Source organism: Pleuronectes platessa, chromosome 16 (assembly GCF_947347685.1).
Source record: "Pleuronectes platessa chromosome 16, fPlePla1.1, whole genome shotgun sequence".
NCBI classification, from domain to species: domain Eukaryota; kingdom Metazoa; phylum Chordata; class Actinopteri; order Pleuronectiformes; family Pleuronectidae; genus Pleuronectes; species Pleuronectes platessa.
In genome coordinates, this window is record NC_070641.1 from 7,915,105 (window position 1) to 7,934,913 (window position 19,809).

General features: G+C 42.9%; 2 protein-coding genes across 3 annotated transcripts in view; one reads left to right on the forward strand and one right to left on the reverse strand.

Moving 5' to 3' along the window:
- The first annotated feature begins 1,717 nt into the window (after nucleotides 1-1,717).
- Nucleotides 1,718-11,715, forward strand: LOC128458976 (uncharacterized). Of its 2 annotated transcripts, XM_053444053.1 has the most exons (3): nucleotides 1,718-2,165; nucleotides 8,126-8,344; nucleotides 8,437-11,715. In XM_053444053.1, the coding sequence occupies exon 3, from the start codon at nucleotides 8,456-8,458 to the stop codon at nucleotides 9,863-9,865; it is 1,410 nt and encodes a 469-aa protein (XP_053300028.1). In that variant the 5' UTR covers nucleotides 1,718-2,165; nucleotides 8,126-8,344; nucleotides 8,437-8,455; the 3' UTR covers nucleotides 9,866-11,715. The 2 variants fall into 2 exon arrangements, with proteins under 2 accessions (XP_053300028.1, XP_053300027.1); XM_053444052.1 differs by lacking the exon at nucleotides 8,126-8,344.
- A 1,878-nt stretch (nucleotides 11,716-13,593) lies between these two features.
- The window catches only part of ppfia3 (PTPRF interacting protein alpha 3), a 29,336-nt gene continuing 23,120 nt past the window's right edge, over nucleotides 13,594-19,809 (reverse strand). The window contains exons 26-31 of the mRNA XM_053443225.1: nucleotides 19,690-19,787; nucleotides 17,447-17,622; nucleotides 15,045-15,113; nucleotides 14,787-14,955; nucleotides 14,158-14,219; nucleotides 13,594-13,875 (exon numbers count right to left, since the gene is read on the reverse strand). Of these exons, the coding sequence (XP_053299200.1) occupies nucleotides 14,167-14,219; nucleotides 14,787-14,955; nucleotides 15,045-15,113; nucleotides 17,447-17,622; nucleotides 19,690-19,787 (565 nt within the window). The 3' untranslated portion in view covers nucleotides 13,594-13,875; nucleotides 14,158-14,166. The remainder of the gene's footprint in view (nucleotides 13,876-14,157; nucleotides 14,220-14,786; nucleotides 14,956-15,044; nucleotides 15,114-17,446; nucleotides 17,623-19,689; nucleotides 19,788-19,809) is intronic.

The window sequence follows — 19,809 nt, forward strand, 5'->3', positions numbered from 1 at the left end:
GATCCAAACTATCCTGTCAAAGTGCCCTTGAGCAAAAACACAAAAACAAACACTCACCTGCCAAACCAGCCTGAAAGTGAGCACACACACACACACACCAGAAGTATCTGGCAGCAGCAAACAGGAAGCATGTGGAAGCAGACTCGGTTTGTATTTGAGAGCACGAGGTGACATCCTCCTGCTGGATTGAGCCAAACGGATTTAGGTTGCATCATGAGGAGCCACATCCGGCCTGGTCCGAATCACTTGCACCTTCAGCAGAGAAGCGTGATCTGACTTCACTGTGGAGCTGAGCCTCTGACACATGGCCGCTAGCACCACAGAGGCAGAGAGGGAGGCGAAGGTGATGAAAAGAAACATTTCAGTCACGCTCATGGGAAGTGAACGCCACGCAAAGTGGGTTTCAAATCCAGCAAGGAAATCTGACCTTTTCGAGCTCATTTAGCGCATTAAACCCAAGATCCGGGTTTTATATGATAAACACGTGTGAGGGAAACAGGTCTTAACGGCATGTGTCGTCACAGACGTTTCTCATTGAACATCTCTTTTCAATGAGGAACATACACAAACACACACAAACACACACACCTCGACTCGTTTCTGCGCTTCCCAACAGAAACCGGAGTCGTTGGCTTGTGAAGCTAATTGTAGCTAAAGACAAACTCCGCCGGATGCTGCTGCTTCTGACTTACAAAATAAAACTCTGGCCCCTGCCTTCTGGGCCAAACGCTCTTTTGGATGAGTTTTTTTTCTCCCATTTGTGCAGTAGCTCTTTCACATTCTGTTATTCGCTCTGTATTCGTAGGATTTATTCTTCCCTCTCTGCATTTTTGAATGTTATATTAATACAATGTCAAATTCTCTCTTATATAATATTTTATAACTGGTATTGGACATTTTTTTTATGATTCCATTGAATATATTTAGGCTTCTACCACCTCCCACACGTTGTTTCAACATTTAATATATGCAGATATGTTGTGTGACATAAACTGAGCTAATATAAATACACTGACAGTCTTGGACAGATTCTTCATACAACATCACAACAAATCCTCATGTTTATTATGATCATAGGTTTTATTAATAATAATAATAATAACAATAATAATAATTACATTGCACCTTTCAAAACATCTTACAATTAAACAATCTTAACATTAGAAAAGGCATCATAAAGACAAAAGAAAATTAAGTAATACAAAAATAGAAGACAACAATGACATATAAAATAATACAGCATCATTTAAATTGAAAGGCAAAATAAATATATATGAATATCTAAAAACATCACGTAAAGGCCATTCAGTAAAAGTAAATCAACCTATTAAGATTAGTCAGGCGACAATTCTATTTGTCTTTTTATGTCGCTTTTTAAAACATATTATTGCAAAAATGTGCAAAAAATAAATAAAATAAATTCCTTTATTATTCATTTCTGTTTGATGAAGTTCATTATGTTTCTCTTATTTTGATTTCTGAGAAAGATAAATCAACATTTTTATCTAGGAAGCACTTTGTAACTTTTTAACGAAATGTGCTGTACAAATAAAGACTATTATAATATTAATATTAATAATAATACAAATATATTATTATATATTAATATGTATATTAATAATTATACCCCATCCCCTAGTCTGGCGCTCCATCTCCAAACCGGGTTTTATTTTGAAAGTCATCACCAGATGTGTGACATCCCCACTGGTGCCAGCTTCATGTCAGGGGGACTTTACGCGTTTCAGGCGGAGTTGAGATCTTAAAACATTTGTCCAAACTTCTTCCTCCACATATTTGAGCCCGGACACCCTCCTGCCCCCACCGGACTAACAGCTCACGGGATATTTACAATTGAACACATTGTTTTGTACCTGAAAAGTACAGGTTTTTTTAAACCACTCTCCGCTGTGAAGCGCTCCCAGGACTGGACTGACTTTTCTGCTCTTTATTTTACTTTTTTCTTTTTCCCTCTCAGGACTTTTATAAAGCCCACATGCGATGAGAAGAATTAAATGAAAAAGTGAGCGTAGTTTTGCGGTGACGGCGACACAGGCTCATTTGACAATATTTTTCATTTTCTAAACCAGTTGAGCAACTGGCGACAGGACCGTATAATCAATGTGGTGTCAGCTGGAAGGACGCGGGGTCCGGATCTCACCTAAACGGTACGACTTTCACAAATACACACCGTCCTCTCACAGTGACATGTGCATTCACACAAGAACATTTCATCCGGTGATTGAATCGTAGATTGAGTCAAACGGAGCAGAGCAGTTACATAATGTGAGAAAGTCCTTTAAGCTTATTTGATCACTTTCATGAAGTTTTAAGTTAATTCATTGCATTATGATGTTTCTATTTACATCTACACACACATCCACCCACCACACATACCTGATGTCGTGTTGTATTTGACTTAATGCCTGTTTAAATCCCATTAAACCCCCCTGCATTCAAACACCACCTCTCACTCACAGTCTTGTTTTCCTTGGCCGTGCTGCAGTTGTAGCCTATCTTCACATTCTGTTTTCATTGGCCCTCAGTCAGGTGAGGTGAGGGAGCTGGCACCACAGCTCCAGCCACCGCATAGATCACACAGGTTGTCTCCTTTTTTATTTAATTCCATCCTGTCAGTAGAACAGGGGCTGAGTGTGGTTTTATTATGTCCTAATGCAAGTGAGATAACCACTGTGAACATAATTTCTTCCACCTCCTTGTCGAATTCCACACTGTAATGCTGGATTTATTTTTTTTAGACAAAAAGACATATTGGTTGCACTCACAGTATACCCAATGAGAGGAGGCGTGCATGCTTGTGTGTGGAGCAGAGAGAGGAGAATGGTTCATGTGGAGCCAGGGTTGCAGAGGAGGGGGCTGGATCCTGCAGACAGAGCTCGGTATGAAACAATCACAGAGCTGGAATTAATGGGCTGTTTGCACAGTGGGACAGCAGAGCACTGTAAATGAGCACATGTGAGGCCGAGGCTTTTTGCTCTCCCCCTCCAGACAGAGAGGAGAGAGGAGAGAGGACAGAGGGGAGCGAGGGGGGCAAACATTGACCTGGACATGTGTCTTCTGTGGTGTCACTCGAATGGGCCACACTCTGATGCATTTCATGTCCCTGCCCTGAAATCTGCCTTTTTGGCTGCAAACATTTTATTAGAGGGACGTCCTGCAGTCATCTGGCCTCCAGACGTCTTCCACCTCCGTTTCTCTGTAGGTTACAGGACTTCAAAGAGGCAGGATTAGGACGGGACAGGCCCCCGGTCCCGGCAGTCACAACACAACCCATTATATCATCAACATGTCTGACGTCAGCCACAGATGAAGACGGGGGTGGAGGTGGTGGTGGTGGCAGGGGGTGGATTAGTTTGTTAACAGGCTAATAGCACAGTAGCCACTGCCAGGTGTGGAGCTGCTTTATGCCGTCTGTTTTCTTGGTGAGGGTCTCTCGCAGTCGGAGGCCTCCCCCCCCCCCCTCCTGTGCCGTAATTCTCCCTCTCCCGATTCCTCCACCATCACTCATCTGGATTAAACCCTGATGGCTTCACACTGGCAGCACTCACAACAGAAGTCAGACCAATTTGCCAGGTGCCAGACCGCCTCAACACACACACGTTTCTTTATTGTTTCACTGCTGGTTTCTAGAGCCAAGTCGCTGTTGTAGATTTATGTCAACAACATGGCTCATTTTCCTGTTTCACACATGTTTAGAGGACACAGAACATTATTGCAACAGTAGGCTAATAAACACTTAGTATTAGTTGTTTAACAGGTGATCACTTACGATCATTAATGCAATTTGATAATTGTAGATCATTTTTTCAAGTTATTGCTAAGTTAACCTTCTACAATGTGAGAAGTTTCAGCTTTCTCTGGCCTTAGATTACCATAAATATAACTATGAATATAAATCATCTGGGTTTTTAAATGTTGGCTGAACAAAACAAGATACTGCATTATTTATTTGTCTGTTTTATATATTAAACCATTCATGGATTAACACCGAAATGAACTGCCAAACGTCTCAGTTTTAAAAAAACGGGAAAAAAAATATGTTAGTGTATTTTGATTGATTATGTCTGTGAGTTAATCTGTAGACCAGTTTTTTGAAAAGTGGTTTAAAAATAATGTATTTATTATTATTATTATTAAAAAGGAAATTGTTATAGCGGGTTATAAGTAGAAGCGGGCCGGGATCTAGAAGTGGGCAGGGTTGGGCAGTGCCCACCCAAATTTCTACCTTCCTTAATTCTGAATTGCTGTTTGGACTCTGGGCTGGGTTTAAAAAACTGTTCTCTGATTGAATCGATCTGTATTCGAATTATCCGACAACGAATCATGAAAAGGAAATAAACTTCCTTACTTCATTTATTCTTTCGTAGAGGGGTAAATAAGTTTGGTGGCGCCAGTCTGTGCTTGGCACGTGTAATTATTATTTTAATTAAATATAACACTGATAATAATAATAATTATTAGTAGTAGTATTGTTGTTGCTATTATATCACAGCATGGTTGAAATTCCTATTGTGAGGCATTCTTTAAAACTTGGCAAACTCTCAAGACAACTGTGTGAAAAGGTCACAAATCCTAATTGCCCCCCCAATCTGAGCAGTCTACACCCAGGCCTGGTAATAAGATGAAATCTTTAATAGCGGTGAAGCAGGAAGTTAGACATTGCTGGTTAAAAAGAAAAAAGGGGGGAGTTGAAAGCAAAGTGAAAAAGATCTGTTTCGAGCTGTCACTGAAAAATGCTCCCTGATATCCTGTGGGAATGTGTTGCACAGTTTAGGAGAAGAGTTGAAACAAGTTGCATCTCCATGTCTCTTGTTACTGCTTCTTAAAACGTCTCACAGTGATGGGTCTGAAGTCAATAATGTGATTATACAAAGAAACGGCAGGAGGTCTGCCCCAGAGGACTGAAGCAGGTCACTGTCACTGCGGAGTGACACAGGGAGTCAGTGTACGCTTCACAGAGGCCTCAGCGCTTGAGTTCATTGCGAGTTCTGCCTGATGAAGTGGTGGTTCCCCGTAAAAGTCCAGTTTTGAGGTTTCAAGGTGTCCTCGTGCTCATTTGGAACAATCTCAAACTCAGGAGATTAGGATTAACATGAGTGTGCAGTGCGTGAGTTGGGTTTTATTTACTCAAACCTCACGTTTTGAGAGGGACTGCGTGGGATTTTTCAGTGCTCGTGTTTCTAGTCTGGCGCAGGGCTGGGTGGTGGGGGGGGGGCGGTGGGGGAGTCGGAGGGCCTGGGTCTGGTCCAGAGGGTGGAAGAACGTCGAGGTCCTGGTCGAGCCTCGCAGGGAGCTCAAATGATGCGTGTCATTGCGGCAAATGGAGCGTGGTGATGAAGAGCTGCTGCTGCTGCTGCCGTTTCACAAAGAAAGCACTTAGAGAGGCCGCTCGCCGGGCCTCCTGTGTGGCGCCCTGAGTGCGCCGAGGAAGCTCTCGAGAAGCGTGTAAGTCTGCCGCAGCAGGACTCACACTCAGGTAACACAAATCCTCCAGATTTGTTCCTGGATATCCACCTCCTCCTCCCCACAGCTGGCTCCTCTCACAAATGATCCTGTCGGCTCCAGCAGACTGGGTTTTGCAGCTTCAACTGGCGTTGGCAGGTTGGGTGCGTTTGTGGGGTGTGTTAAAGGCTTCAAAGGCTCAGTAAGAATTAGGTGAAAGGGATCTTTTATCAGATATTTAATTATAATAAAAATAATCGTAATCCTAGTGATGTTTCACTAGTGTGTTTTATCCAAACTGTTCAAGTTATTGTCTTTTTTACCCTAGAATGGGCCCTTTATATTTAAATACTTAAAATTTACATCAGGAGCGGGTCCCGGAGGTTGTAAGGTTCTCTACAGGAGTCCAAACTGGACAAACTAAACACCTTTTGAGCTTTTATGACAACTGCCGGCTACCAAAGGCTCTCTTTCATGTTTGGAAGGGGAGGGTGAGGTGAGGGGTGTCCAGCGTCAACATGGGACTACACCAATAGATGTCACTTAATTCTACACACTGAACCTTTAAAATCGGCTTCCATCACGCCAAACACCTGGGTGGATTTGGCTGGCCCGGCGTGCGGATCAGTAGCCTGTGCGAAGAGGAAGCACGGAGGACTTTGATGTGATTTAATGTCAGCGTGTCAAGCAGGAGCTGTGAGCGCCCGGGGTGACAGCATGAGTGACGTGTCGACCAAACCTTGTTGCTCGACGCCGGCTGCATTGTGTCCAAGGTGTGGCCCTGCCAGGTACAAGCCCTGTCACTTAAAGGAGTTTGTTTTGCTCAACCACACAGTCACGGATGGTCAGTGATGAAACATCCTCTCGTTCACCCTCACACGCCTGTACAGACAAATGGCAACACAAAAACAGTCGCGACACTCTCTCCGTCCTTACTCCCCGTCATCCCGCGTTAAAATGTTTCTCTTCGACGCCTCAGGAAACCTTGAAGGAGCCCTGCCAGTAAAGCTACATCACTCACATTCCCATCATTCCACCTATTTAAACACTTTCCAGGGGACCTCCTCCCTGCTTTAAGACAAATAACCCACCTGACATCTATCTCCGCTCAAGAGGTGTACACCGTCACGCCGTACACGCCACATGGATGGGTGACTGGAATACTTTTCTAGTTAGTCACAGGTGAGCCTCACGTGGAAACATACATTCAGACACACTCACAGCATCATCTCCTCCTGACTCATAATTTTCAGTTTCAAGTTCTCTAAGAAATGTTTACCCATGGCTTACACAAAGGGAGTGCTTACTATAATGACTTTTCAGTGTGTCACCATTTAACTCCGAAATACTCATTAATGAAAGAAAGAATGAAGATCACATTTAGCAGCATGAGTTTTTAAGAGGGATTTTTAATACATAATACATTAAGTTTCATAGCTAACTGCAAACTCCAATATACTTGAGTAGAACAGAATAACTACATTATAACTGTGTTATACAAAATAGAAAGAGGATGCTTCGCGTGGTTGGTGCATAAATGTTTAAATGAAAGTTTAAAATAATAAGTCAAGCAGTTGAAAAAACAAATAAAAACCCTATGAGGCTTAACTACTTGGTGGTTATTTTCTCAATCGATTAATTGTTAAGATGAAACGTTCGAAAATGTTTTAAATAAATCCGTTAGCCGAGGTCAATGAATCAATAAAGACTCAAGATATTCAATTTATCACAATGTTAGAAGAAAGCTCACATTTGAGAAGCTAGAAGTGTTTCAAAACTTTGCCTGTGAAGGGACTTGGATGGATAAATAACTATTAAATGAATTGCTGATCAATCTTTACTCGATCAATTAATCAACTAAAAATCGCACTCAATAGCGTTCATAGACATTCAATTTAATTAATTTGTACCCAATGTTTGTTTTCGCAATGTTAAACAAAGGGAAAATAATTATCCCAGATCCATCCCTGATGTGGGTCTGCACGTAAATTTAAATTAGTTATTCCCCGACCCCTATCACATCCTTCCACCCAGTTTTGTGGAAATCCGTTCAGTAGTATCGTTTTAATCGTGCTTACAAACAAACCAACAAACAAGCGGACAGTGGTTTGACTAGTAGTTGCAGAATCACAGCAACGTTCTCGACACTTTCTATTAACACACTGTGTCTTCTACTTCTCAAGCGTTATGGGAATCACTGGGAAGATTTTCTGCGGCATTCATGTCATATTTATGCCACACAACATTTCCCACTAATCCCACTGTTATTACAAGCCACACAAAGTTTAGACAATGCAGGTTGGTGCAGGCTGGATTCATAAAACGCATGGTCGCACCTCAGCTTCTTAGGAAAACTCTTTCAGTCCGAGGTGACAGATGTATCTTGTTCCTTCACAAAGAAAACCTCAGGCGTGTTCAGGTTGAATTCCTCAAGTCTTGACTCCCCTTGTGTTTTTCGTTCATTGACATTCCATTATTTGTTGCCACAGATTTAAAGAGAATCTTCAAAAAAAACGTCCATGGATCCTAGAGAAAGAACAAGAGAACAACCCCCCCCCTCCCCAAAAAATTAAAAATAACCACAGACTTGTTCTCTCGTGTTGCAGATGTGTTTGTAATCCGTTTCCTTTTTGGCTGTAAAGTCTGTGACTTGCCCACATACCAGGTTGTCAGTGTATCCGTTCGAAGGTCAGCCGTTCACAATCCACAGCGCTCACAGCTGAACTCTTCCCACATGAAGAAGCAGGGGGCAACCTCACTGTACTCGGTCCTGATTTTCCACGGGGTCTGCCAAGATTTGAGAGCCATGCCCCAGCAGTTAAAGCAGCGGAGTCATAAACTTACGGGCCACTTGTAAAACCTCTTCTTTAACGTTTTAATGGAGGTACTTGGTTTCACTGTATAAGCCACAATTTGAAATGTATAAAATAACGTTGTCCCTCGCTTCCTCTAATTCTCCTCTCTTTCCACCGCCAGCTGATACGTCTTGGGAGTGATGCACTGGCTTCCCCTGGTTGCCATGGTGATTGCCTCGGCCCTGCCCTTCCCTCACAGCCCCTTGTCCAGGATTACTGCCGCGACGACAGAGCCTGGCTCCGACAACCGCAGAGAGCATCGTCATGACCCGGCAGCTCGCCTCGCAGCTCCCACCAGCAACTACAACTTTCACGGAAACGCCTCACAGACGAACTTCGACATGGCTGCGGCTCTTGGCCAACACCCCAACGGACAAAACCTCCAGAGCCACAAGGATTATGTGAAATCCTCCGCACAAGAAGAGACCTCCATGTTCAAGGTGGACAATCAAGGAACCTACCAATCGAATAGCAACTCAGGCAGCGATGGCAAAAGCAGCGTCAGTTTGGATGTTCCCACTGAAGGAAGAACACTCAGGGCCGAGGTTATTTCCGAGGATAATTCTCGACCAAAGGACTACAAGGCTGACAGCAGCAGCAGCAGCAGGCGAGAATACTCCGGTTCCATGGACTCTTACAAGAGGGACACTGTTCAGGACTCAACAGATCGACCGTTGCAGGTTTCTGCAGAGGAAAACCATAATACTTTTAGCCCTGCATTATCTCTAAAGGGTCCAACAGGACCAGAACCGACTGTTCCTTCAGAGCAGGGGTCTAGAAGAGGTCAGGCTGAGCAAAGCTTGAACGTGGAGGCAGGGCTGGGCCTTGGGATCGGGCTGGACAACATCCTTGAAGGAGACGAGATGTTTTTGGACGCCCATCCACGAGTCCTGTTCTCACCCTCCCTGTCTCCTCCAGAACACCCCCCTCTTCTTCTAATGTTGGAGAGCGGCCCGCTGGAGGAGGTTGGGGGTGTGGAGGAGCAGGAGGACATGGATGGGCACATCGAGGGTCACGGGGATCAGGCAATCGACAGGAGCACGACTCCGAGTTGGGCCGATTCTTCCAGAGGAAACAGTGCGGTTGCCCATCCTGTTAAACGGGACAAACGCTCGCACCCGATTGACAGACGGAGAGGGGAAAAGTCAGTATGCGAGGCGGAAAGCGTTTGGGTCACCGACAAGAAGACGGCCACCGACTCCCACGGTCAGAAGGTCACCATCTTGCAGGAAATCCAAACCCAAACAGGACCGCTCAAACAGTTCTTTTATGAGACTCGCTGTCGCCAGCCCGAGCCGCAGAGCAAAACGGGCAAACCCAGATCCCTACCGATGGGCGTAGCGGGGTCGGGTTGCTTGGGCGTGGACAAAAGGCAGTGGTTGAGTGAGTGTAAACCCAAGCAGTCGTTTGTACGAGCGCTCACCAAAGACGCAAACAACAGAACCGGATGGAGGTGGATCCGCATCGACTCGTCCTGCGTCTGTGTGCTGCTGTCCAGAACCAATCAGGCACCAGGGAGGGATGTCTTGATGAGACAGGGGAGAGGATGAGAGAGAGAGAAGTAGAGAGAGAGAGAGAGAGAGGAAGGAAGAGAGGAAGGCAAGACATAGAAAGTGACACACAGTAGAGCAGCAGTGACGTCCCTCTGTGTGCGCTCTCACTTGCTGGTTTCCTGAAAACGATGGAAGTGGTTCCAGCCTTAACTCACATCTTTTCTCTCTTTTTTCCGCTCCCTGCATCCGACACAGCGTCAAATGACTTAAAAAAAAAAAACGAGAAGACCTCAACACTAGATCTTAGGGAAAACTGTCATTTATAGAGATTTGACTTTAAAAAGTACTGTTTTTGTATGATTTATCTTTCATAATCTAAGTTATTTTTTGATTAGTATGTAAGCATGTGTATGTCTCTGATATTAATATATTCCTTTATATATATATATATATATATATATATGTAAAATATGACACCACTATACCTTTATGTATGAAGCTATGTATATCTGTGTGTATTTATAGAAGAAGTGTCTGATGATAATTCCAGCCTCTGGTCCACTCGGATTGTGAGAGGAAGGAGCGCCACCTACTGAGGCTCCGTTTTACTGCTCCACACTGGTTCCATTCTGGATTAGCATGAATGTAGTAATCAGTGCTTTTTACAGTCAACATGTATTCGACATGCAAATTACAGCATGGGCACATTTTTTTTTAGCATGATCTCACTCAGGATGCTGATGTGACATTTTTTGTGGCAGGATCCATCTGTGTTGGGAGCTGGTTAAATGTGGTTTGTCAATGACATTACACATAAAGAGGCTAATTTAACCATCTGCTGGTTTGCTCAGTTTGCCTGCCAAACATGGTATCAGGTTATCTGACATTTTTAAGAACAAATGCTGAATTTATCTGCTGATGAAAGTGAGTAAATATCATTTTTTCCCCTTCTTTAATCGGTCTCCTATTATAGGACACGGAAAAATTACAAACTACAGCTACATGAAATGCACATTCAGACCTGTTATGTAAATAGAATTGAATACAAAAATTCAAATATTCAAATGCAAGTTAAAGTCCTGTTTCTTTTTTTTGTGTGTGAAATCTGAACCTGCAAAGTAGCTAGTAGCTGGCAAATAACTACTGGAAGGAACATTGTGGTTGTGTAAAATCAGAAAATAGCATTAAATAAAAGAAATTATAAATTGTAATTAAGGATAATGTTATAATTAGTTTTGACGAGTTGTAAGAAAAACATGGTGAAAGTTTGTTATGATAAGCAGATCCACCTGGACCACTTTATTTTTTTATTGTTTTACATCACCATTTTCATAATCATCTTCATTGTTTATTTTCCAGATGATATTTTCAATTTGTATTACTATCACTTTAATCATGGAAATCTGTTAAATCATTGCACAATTGGTTCTCAAAATGTACACATACAGTAGCATATTTGAATGACCATTTTCAATGTTTTCATATTGACTTTTAAAACTAGTTCAGATGAAGTCGAGAGGGGAACAGAACGTGTACATACATTTATCCAATACATACATACCTAAAGAAAATAAATAGTTATCGTAAAAAATAAAAAATACAACTGAAAAAAATACACACATTTTACAAATTGATCCCCAGGCTCCCTCCCCTGTAGGTTTATCATACAGATATATATATTTTTTTATTTAACGACACCTCATAATCAACTTCACCACCAAAAACAATGTTTTTAGGTCATTGTCGTTTGTTTGACATGCATCGTAAACACAGAGGCTAAAGGTTTTGTTTCCTGGGCTTCCTCTGGCTCGCCCCTCTCTTCCTGACTCCCTCTGATCTCCAAAGCCCTGGCGGGCTCTTGGTTTCTGTTATGGCTTGTGTGTGCAGTAAAATGACCAACTTCTGTCCATCCTGTTTTTTTTTCCTCCTCCCTTTGGGTCGCTGTTGTGTCTCCCTGTCGCTCTCCCATCATCAGGATTAGCCGGGACCCTGAGCTGATGATTACAGGTCATAAACAGCAGAAGGACTTGTGGAGGGCGACTGAGGCGTTAGAGTTTGGCTTCAAAGACGAGACTTTCTTAACGTATTTATAACTTGGGTACCACTTTACAGAAAGGCGCATTTCACAAGGGTTTTTTAGTCTTTAAATAATTGGATTTTGTAAGTTAAAACCATAATATTTATAGTTCAGTGATACTTCTGGGTTGCCAGGTTGGGAAATTTACTTTTGTCTTTAGCTCAGTAAGAAGGAATTTGTGGCCATTCTTGTGTGTTTGTAAGGCTGCATTTAAGCATATTTGGTGCTTACTTGTATGCTTGTTCATTTTAGCATTATAAAATGTTAATGTTAATAGCCCAGTCAGAAAATCTGACCCTGTGATGGGTCCGGAAGAAAGGTCAGTGGTCAACACAGTTTTTTACCAATCATCCTCAGTGGACCAGGAATGTGTCGACCATTTCCCTTTCAAAGAAATCCATCAGATAGCTGTTGAGGTTGTTGAGGACACTGCCATCCGCAGAGACACATTTTAAATGACACACTTCCTACTAAGCAACAAAGGGTCCAGTTAGAAATTATTTTTACAAATTTCTGTATTAAAACTGACACATTTTTATTCAGTCAACCTGGCAAAGCAAAACCCAGTCGCTTTTTATATCTATCTGTAAAGAATTAGGCTCTTAAGACAGTTCATTTGGATGAGAAAATGTGTCTTTAAAGCAGAAGCAGATATATCCTGACTTTTTACTCTCAGGTATGGGCCACACTCCCCAAAACCTGAACCCTACATTTTCCAATATGCATCCATTTCTAACCCCATGCCTCTCATATCTAAAGCAGGATTCCTGTTGAAGATTTTAAATATCAAGACAATGGCGAGTTCACCCAGACGATGTTACTGTCACATCGTGAGGCTTACGACCTCCAGCACCACAGGTGACATTATACGACTGTTCACACAGGCTGAGCACTGTGCCGCTTTAACACTGATGAAACGTTGAAAAGAACAAACCCCTTGTAAAGATCAGCTTTTCATAAAGTGGCACCAGCACTAACCTTAAGCATTACCTGCAATCGGCATCGTAAAAACAAAGAACACAATGTCTCTGTGACCTCACTCCGCCCCGTCCCATCCACCAACGAGCCTTTGATCTTTATAAAAGGCTCTCTTCAAAAGAAATTACTCAGCCTATCAGTTTTCCAGGTGCCGATAGACGAAGCTCGAGGAGGCTCCCTCTGATGTGGTCAGAACTTAACAGTGGTCTGAAGTCGGACATGTTTTACTAAATCGCTCCAGCCAACTGGGGACACTTACTCACCCCCTGACAGGGTCCATAGAAGCCAACAATAGAGCCACCATGGCCGACACTAGACACCAGTCGCCTCAGGAGCAGAAAGGGGAACGTCGGCGTTGTTTAAAGTTGTTACATGTCTGTCCACCCATTTCCCCCCTAAATGATTTAACAGTCTTGTCCTTCCACTTGTTTTTAAAAATCCAAACCTTACGGTGACTCGCACCTCTCAATACAAACACCTGTTGTTGAGCAGAAGTCGTAAGGCGACATGTTTAGTTGTATTCATACTGTAGGAGAATAAATGGCAGCAAGTGATTTCCCTCTGAAGGAAGGAGAATAAGCCCTGATATTGCCAACTCTGCTGACGATGTGCAGACGCAGACAGGAATGAAAGAGAGGGAAACCTGCATGACGGGAACACACCTAACCAACGCCGTCGTATCCCTTCATCAACTCCGCAGCACAGTCACAGAGAGAGAGAGAGAGAGAGAGAGGGGGGGGGGGGGGGGGGGGGGGGGGAGCGAGAGCAAAGACAGAACGACAGGAAGAGAGAGACAGAGAGAGAAAACAGCTGATCCCATTCAACCTTCCAAGTCTGGTTGGAAAATACATTCATACATTCTTCATGTCATTTTCCCATTTATTCCTTTGCTTCTGTTATTGCAGAATGGTCAGACCGAGAAGATTTATTTTAAAGTTAAATGGTATATTCATTGCTTCTTGCTCTCCGTGGACGAGCGAGAGGGTCCTCTAGTCCCAATCCAGTCAGTGCCCTGAGGAGAGAAACAGCATTACTCCCATGTCACTGCCTCTGTGGCCTTAATTCAACTCAGCCCAAATCCAAGCACAACCAAACCCACCACTTTAAGACCTTAGGGGAATAACTAAAACCCCAGGCTCAAACCAATCCACCACAACAAACAAATGAATCAAATAAGGTTCAGAGAAATGTGCTCTGCACATGTGCAGAGGCTTCTTAGAGGCTCAGAGGAGATGTATTCTCACACACAGACCCAAACTCCACAGTACCAGGCAGTTCAATTAACAGTTCTTACCTCATCCCCTCAACAGGAGTACGTCCTCACTGAGGCAGATTCACCCCGGGCGCCAGAGTTGGCTGTGCAGGAGACCGGGAGACACAGATGGGGTCATTATCGTAACTGCAAGGTCTTAAACAGCACTGACCTTCCACAGACTTTATGATTAGGAAGTGGAATGAGGGATAATGGTCTTCCTTTGCACTTTGAAGTGTCTGTTCCTTGTTATTGCCAACTCCTTTGCCAAAGGAAACAGAAAATTCCACTGCCAAACTAATGGCAGAGCAGCTAACTGCTCCGTGCATGTGACTCTGGTTTTGCATTTGCAGAGTGGCTTATATAACGCCCAGTGTATGTTGGATGAGGACAAATGTTTCTGTTCAAGGCTCATTTCCGAAGAAATTCAGAAATAAACACATGGTTCTTTTGTTATCAGATTCTCAGAGTGTTTACACCTGATCAGAGTTGGAGCTGAAACCTGGCTGCAGCAGACCTTTTACCCGATTCCTCTCATGCCCTTCATGTGAGTAATGCTATATAGAGTAACAGCTTTTTACACATCGTCTAAAAACAGACGCGCCCGACGGGCTCCGAGGAGCTGAAAAAATGTGAATATGAGAGCGAAGGTGTCAGAGGTCACGGGTCACACTCACCATCACTCTGAACCTTTCTCAGGGTAACAGAGGGAGTGGAGATGGCTGAGGCACGGAAGTTAGCAGGCAGGGTCTCGGCAGAGTCAGAGGTCAAGCCCCGGAGATCTTTCTCCCTAAACATCTTCCTCCAGGAGGGCGAGCGGCTGAACGTCTTTGCTCCGTCCTGTCAGACAGACAGTGTGTGAAAAGATGGCTGCTCAAATAAGCCATTGCTTAAAATCAGTAAAAACAGGAAAAGGTGATTATGCTGACCTCATCGGGTCGTCTCTCAGTTCCCATGGAGAGGAGAGAGTTGTACTCTTGCTCCAGGAGCTGTCTGGCCTGCAGGAGAGAGATGTTGAAGAGCCAAGAGATTAGATTGGACACAGCAGATGATGAGGTTCATTAAATCAAGGGTGCATGCATATTACAGTTGTAACTCGAAAGGATCCGATTTTTAAAGTCTGATGATGATGATGAAATGATGGAGAGAGAAAGAACAAAGGTCCTGGACCCGAGTCAGGAAGCTGTGATTCATGGTTGGTGCTTTAACCCCTGAGCCACGGGGTGCCCAGGTTGTTAGATATATTGATTTTGGGACGCGTATCATATTTAAGTCATATTTGAGGCTCAGATTTGTGTTTAAAAAGAAAGCTTATATTGTCCCCTGCACACAAAAGAAGACCTTTCAAAAGAAGACTCACTCTGACTGTTCATCTAATCGCCTTCACACAGGGCCAAAGGAATTGCAGTGTTGAATTTGGTACAAATAAGACACACAATATGTGACTGACACTGATCAGATAGCTGTTGAGGTTGTTGAGGACACTGCCATCCGCATAGACACTTTTTAAATGACGCACTTCCTACTAAGCCACAAAGTGTCCAGATAGAAATTATTTATACAAATTCTGTATTAAAACGGACACATTTTTATTGAGTCATTTCATAACCTGGCAAAGCAAAACCCAGTCGCTTGTTATATCTATCTGCCACACTCCCAAAACCCTGAATCCTACATTTCTAAATGTGCATCCATTTCTAACCCCAAGCGTCTCATATCTAAAGCAGGATTTCGGTTGAAGATTTTAAATATCAAGACAGTGGCGAGTTCACCCAGATGATGCTACTGTCACATCGTGAGGTTTACGACCTCAGCTTTTCATAAAGTGGCACCATTACTATCTTTAAGCATTACCTGCCATCGGCATCGTAAAAACAAAGAACACTATGTCCCTGAGATCTCACTCCGCCCCGACTGATACTCATCAACCTGACTGACATGATGACAAAGGACACATTCACAACAAAGGCAACAACAACTGATACTCCAGTTCGGGGTTGTGCTCGCTGAGCTTCACTGAACTCTGCGGCTCAATTACTGCATGTCACTTTTACAGTTTCAGAAGGGAAACAACAACCAGCAAAGCAAAGAGCACATTCCAAACAGGCAGGTTCAGAGCGGGCAATGCACTAGTTTTGATAATGTAATAAAAAACCGAAATGCTCTGAAAGAGAGATACAATAATATATATTCAAAAAATTATTAAATTATGGGGTAATGCAATGTGGCAGGTCCAGGCTGGATGAATTAATGTCAGCATTCACATGTATCTGAAGGATTCTGTGACATTATAACTGGCTTGGAATCCAACTGTGGTCTCGTGTAAAACGACGATGTGGAGCCTCCAGTGCACGGCTGAACCGCGAGAACGGACTCTGGGTCCTTTGGAATGAGTGAGGAGAACATGTGTCTTGAGGAAATTTTAACGAGGTTATAAAATAAAACATGCTACAGTCGTCATTATTCAAAGCAGCACATTCTTGTGCATGTTAAAGTTTAACTGGAATCACATGTAGTCACTGTTTTGTTTTTTTATTAAAAAGACACAAAACATGTCTCTGTGGAAACTTTTCTGTAACAGATTGACAGCAGCTGCTAGAGTGATGGTCCTCTGTCAAAGCTTTCTCTAGCGCTCTCCCCCGTGGTTGTGATTAGGGCTCAGGCTATGGTCAGACGTCGCAGAGGTAACTGGTTTGAAGTCTGGGGTTAGGTTTTGGTAAAGGGAAACTTCAGTGATTTATTTGTTATTTATTGACAACACCAGTGTCCACCATGGGGTACATAAGGACAAGGTGGGCAAACTCTTACATGGTGTTTACATGATTATCTCATTTTCACAAGAAAGAGACGTTAGCAGGAAATCTAGTGTGAGCTGCTGTTCAGTCTCTTATGTTGTGTAGCAGTTGCTGCTCCACCTATGATATGACAGATATTATTGCCTGCATCTACACAGAATGGTTCTCCAGGAGGCGCCATAATGAAACCATAAAATAGAAATAATGAGATTCTCCCTTTCACTTTCTGATTTTGTTGTGGCAGCAGTTTAATTAAAGTTGAACTTAAATTGCTTAAACATTTCTGGAGCAGGCACCCGTGTAGTGGATGCACACCACAATGCTGGTGGTTGATTCCAGCTGGGGACATGTTACCCTCCCCTCATTCTGGCTTTAAAATGGTAAAAATGCCTTAATAATAATGATATCGACGCCCTTGAGAACAACTCGACTTAGTGTATTTTATTTCCTTTCTTCCTCACATGCAGAAACCAATGCTTGGGACATGAAAAGCTTTTTATAAAAAATCCGTGACCTTTCAACAGCCCGTCAGTTACCTGTATGTTCTGATTGGGGCACTGCAGCAGCAACGCGAGGTCAGTGTAGTCAAAGGTGTCGTCTAAAGCCAGCAGAGCCCCGTGGACGCCACTCTCACGGAGGTTGTCGGCGTACTCCTTCAGACCGATCATCTGCACCCAGCACATCACCCGCTCGTTGGACCACACCATCACATCTGGGAGGAGAGATGGAGACGGTGAAGGGAGAAAGAGGAGGCATTCCTGTCCCCTCACTGTTCTCAGAGACCAGATCGAGTTCCTCAAAAGTTTCTAAAGTTCAAGCTGGATAAAAACCTGCTGGTGTTTTCAGGCTTACTAATACCACAAGCTTCTCCTTTGAGGGTGGTCCAAACATCTCCCATCACTGTGGGAGATGGCAGAAATCAAAAGGAACAGTTTTTTTTGCCTTCATTAAGTTTATAGGATTTTGCTGGAACAGGAAGAAATTTATTTTATAAGCTATAGCTGATGAGTTAAAGGACAAGGAAATTATTTTTATAGTTTACTGATGTGAATCAAAGGGGAGCAGCGATTTTGTTTCTCTTTTTATGTCACAATACTTTTACAAGGTCTTGTTACAAGTTAAAATTAATGGAGAAAATGCTACTGCAACTGGAGCTGCTAAAATAAGGTTTTCACCAGGTCTTCACCAAATTAAAGGTTATAATTCTTAAGACCCTTTTATACCCCAAAAATCCCAGAACTTTTAACAACACACCTGTCCTGCTATGTCCTTGGTAATGCAGACTTTTTGTTCTGTCCCAGACTCATTTTCAACACAACTTAAAAAAATTATACTTTGAGTGAAAGCTCTATGTCTCCTGAATCCATCTCTTCAAAGCATTGTAAGATCCTCAGATTACTGCAACAGCAGTTGACACAGAATTGGTTCAAACTTGTGGCTCCAAAGGGTTTTACAGACACATGATACAACTGCAGGCTTTGGATTCTCTGGGCGAGGCAACAACCCTAACTTTCATGTTTGTACCTGTGTAACTTTGCTTTAGTGTCTCCTTTACGTCTTCAGTTATTGGGTTATCTTCCAAAAGAAAACAGGATTATAAGTGTAATCAAAAGAGCTGAAGAACAGTCACTATTTTTAGGCTTGTGCACAAAAATTGGGTAATTCTGTTCAGGCCTATATAGTCTTGGTCCGGGGCCACAGGTGTAAGGGGCCTCTGGGCAAGAGTCTCTGCATGAGATAAGTTTAAATACTTTATTGTTTCAAATTCACTTAAGATATTGACTTCAGACTTGGCTTCCTGTGACGAAGAGATGGGGGCTTTTTACTCGTCCGTGTCCAGTATCCTGAGATATTTGTATTCTTCCAGTTTCAACACGCCCACTCGCTCACTGTGACATTTTCCTGCTGTATTCTCACATGGGCTCACTCAGACATTCTCTGGGCATTTTACGAGGGGCTGGCAGGAAAAGTTCCAGTAAAAGTCCAGAGCAACTGACATGTTGAAGTCTGAGAGGATTTCAGACTCGACAATATATGTCCCAACAGCTCCTCGCTTGAAATCTCATGAACTGGGACATTTTGCAGCCTGGTTTAATGAGGTGAAATCTTTATTTTGTTTTGTCATGAATATATTTATTTTCTATTTTAAAAAACAGGTTAGGGATGTAATTTTGATAGTTGGCACAATTTGTTCCTGATTTATAAGATTAGACGGTGTGTTTGTTGTTTGTTTTAGATTAGGAAAATGTGCGAAACATCAACAGCAGCAAGCCTTAGTGCACAGTTACAGTCAGGTACACTGCCATTGGCTCCAGAAAAGGCAGGTTTAATCAGTCTCTCTGTAGAGTAAAGCCTGTGCTTGTGATGTGATTTAGGTCAGAATGTAGATAAAATTACCATTTCAGGCTTTATTGTTCATTATACGACGATTTAAAGGATTAAAAAAAAACTTTATTTCACATGGTATATTTTGGAAGGCTATTCAGTTTTGTGTTTCACCACTGTGACCATATGTTTGGTGTTTAATGAGTCCATATGGGCCACATTAATAAAAAAATGGCAGACAAACAAATGAGGCAAGAATTATGTGTAACTATAACGGCTATAATGGGGTAAATAGTTTACCTAAGGGATCATATGACTATGGTATGCTTTGAACAGGACAATAGCTCAGCATGAATAGAAGAGTTAGTTGGATGGACGGGGGTCAGGGACACTAACGATACCATCCCACATCCGGGGCATGAATGATGAGATAACGGACAAAAAAAGAGCTCACCTTTGTTCTGGTGGGCGCTCTCTTCTCTCCTCCTCTCCAGCTCTTTGCGATCGTAATTCAGACGCTTCAGGCACATGATGCCGTAATGCAAACTGACCCTGGGAAAGGTCAAAGAGCCAG

What these genes read in the sequence shown, in the direction of transcription:
- LOC128458976 (XM_053444053.1), top strand. Translation starts at nt 8,456, where the DNA reads ATGCACTGGCTTCCCCTGGTTGCCATGGTGATTGCCTCGGCCCTGCCC.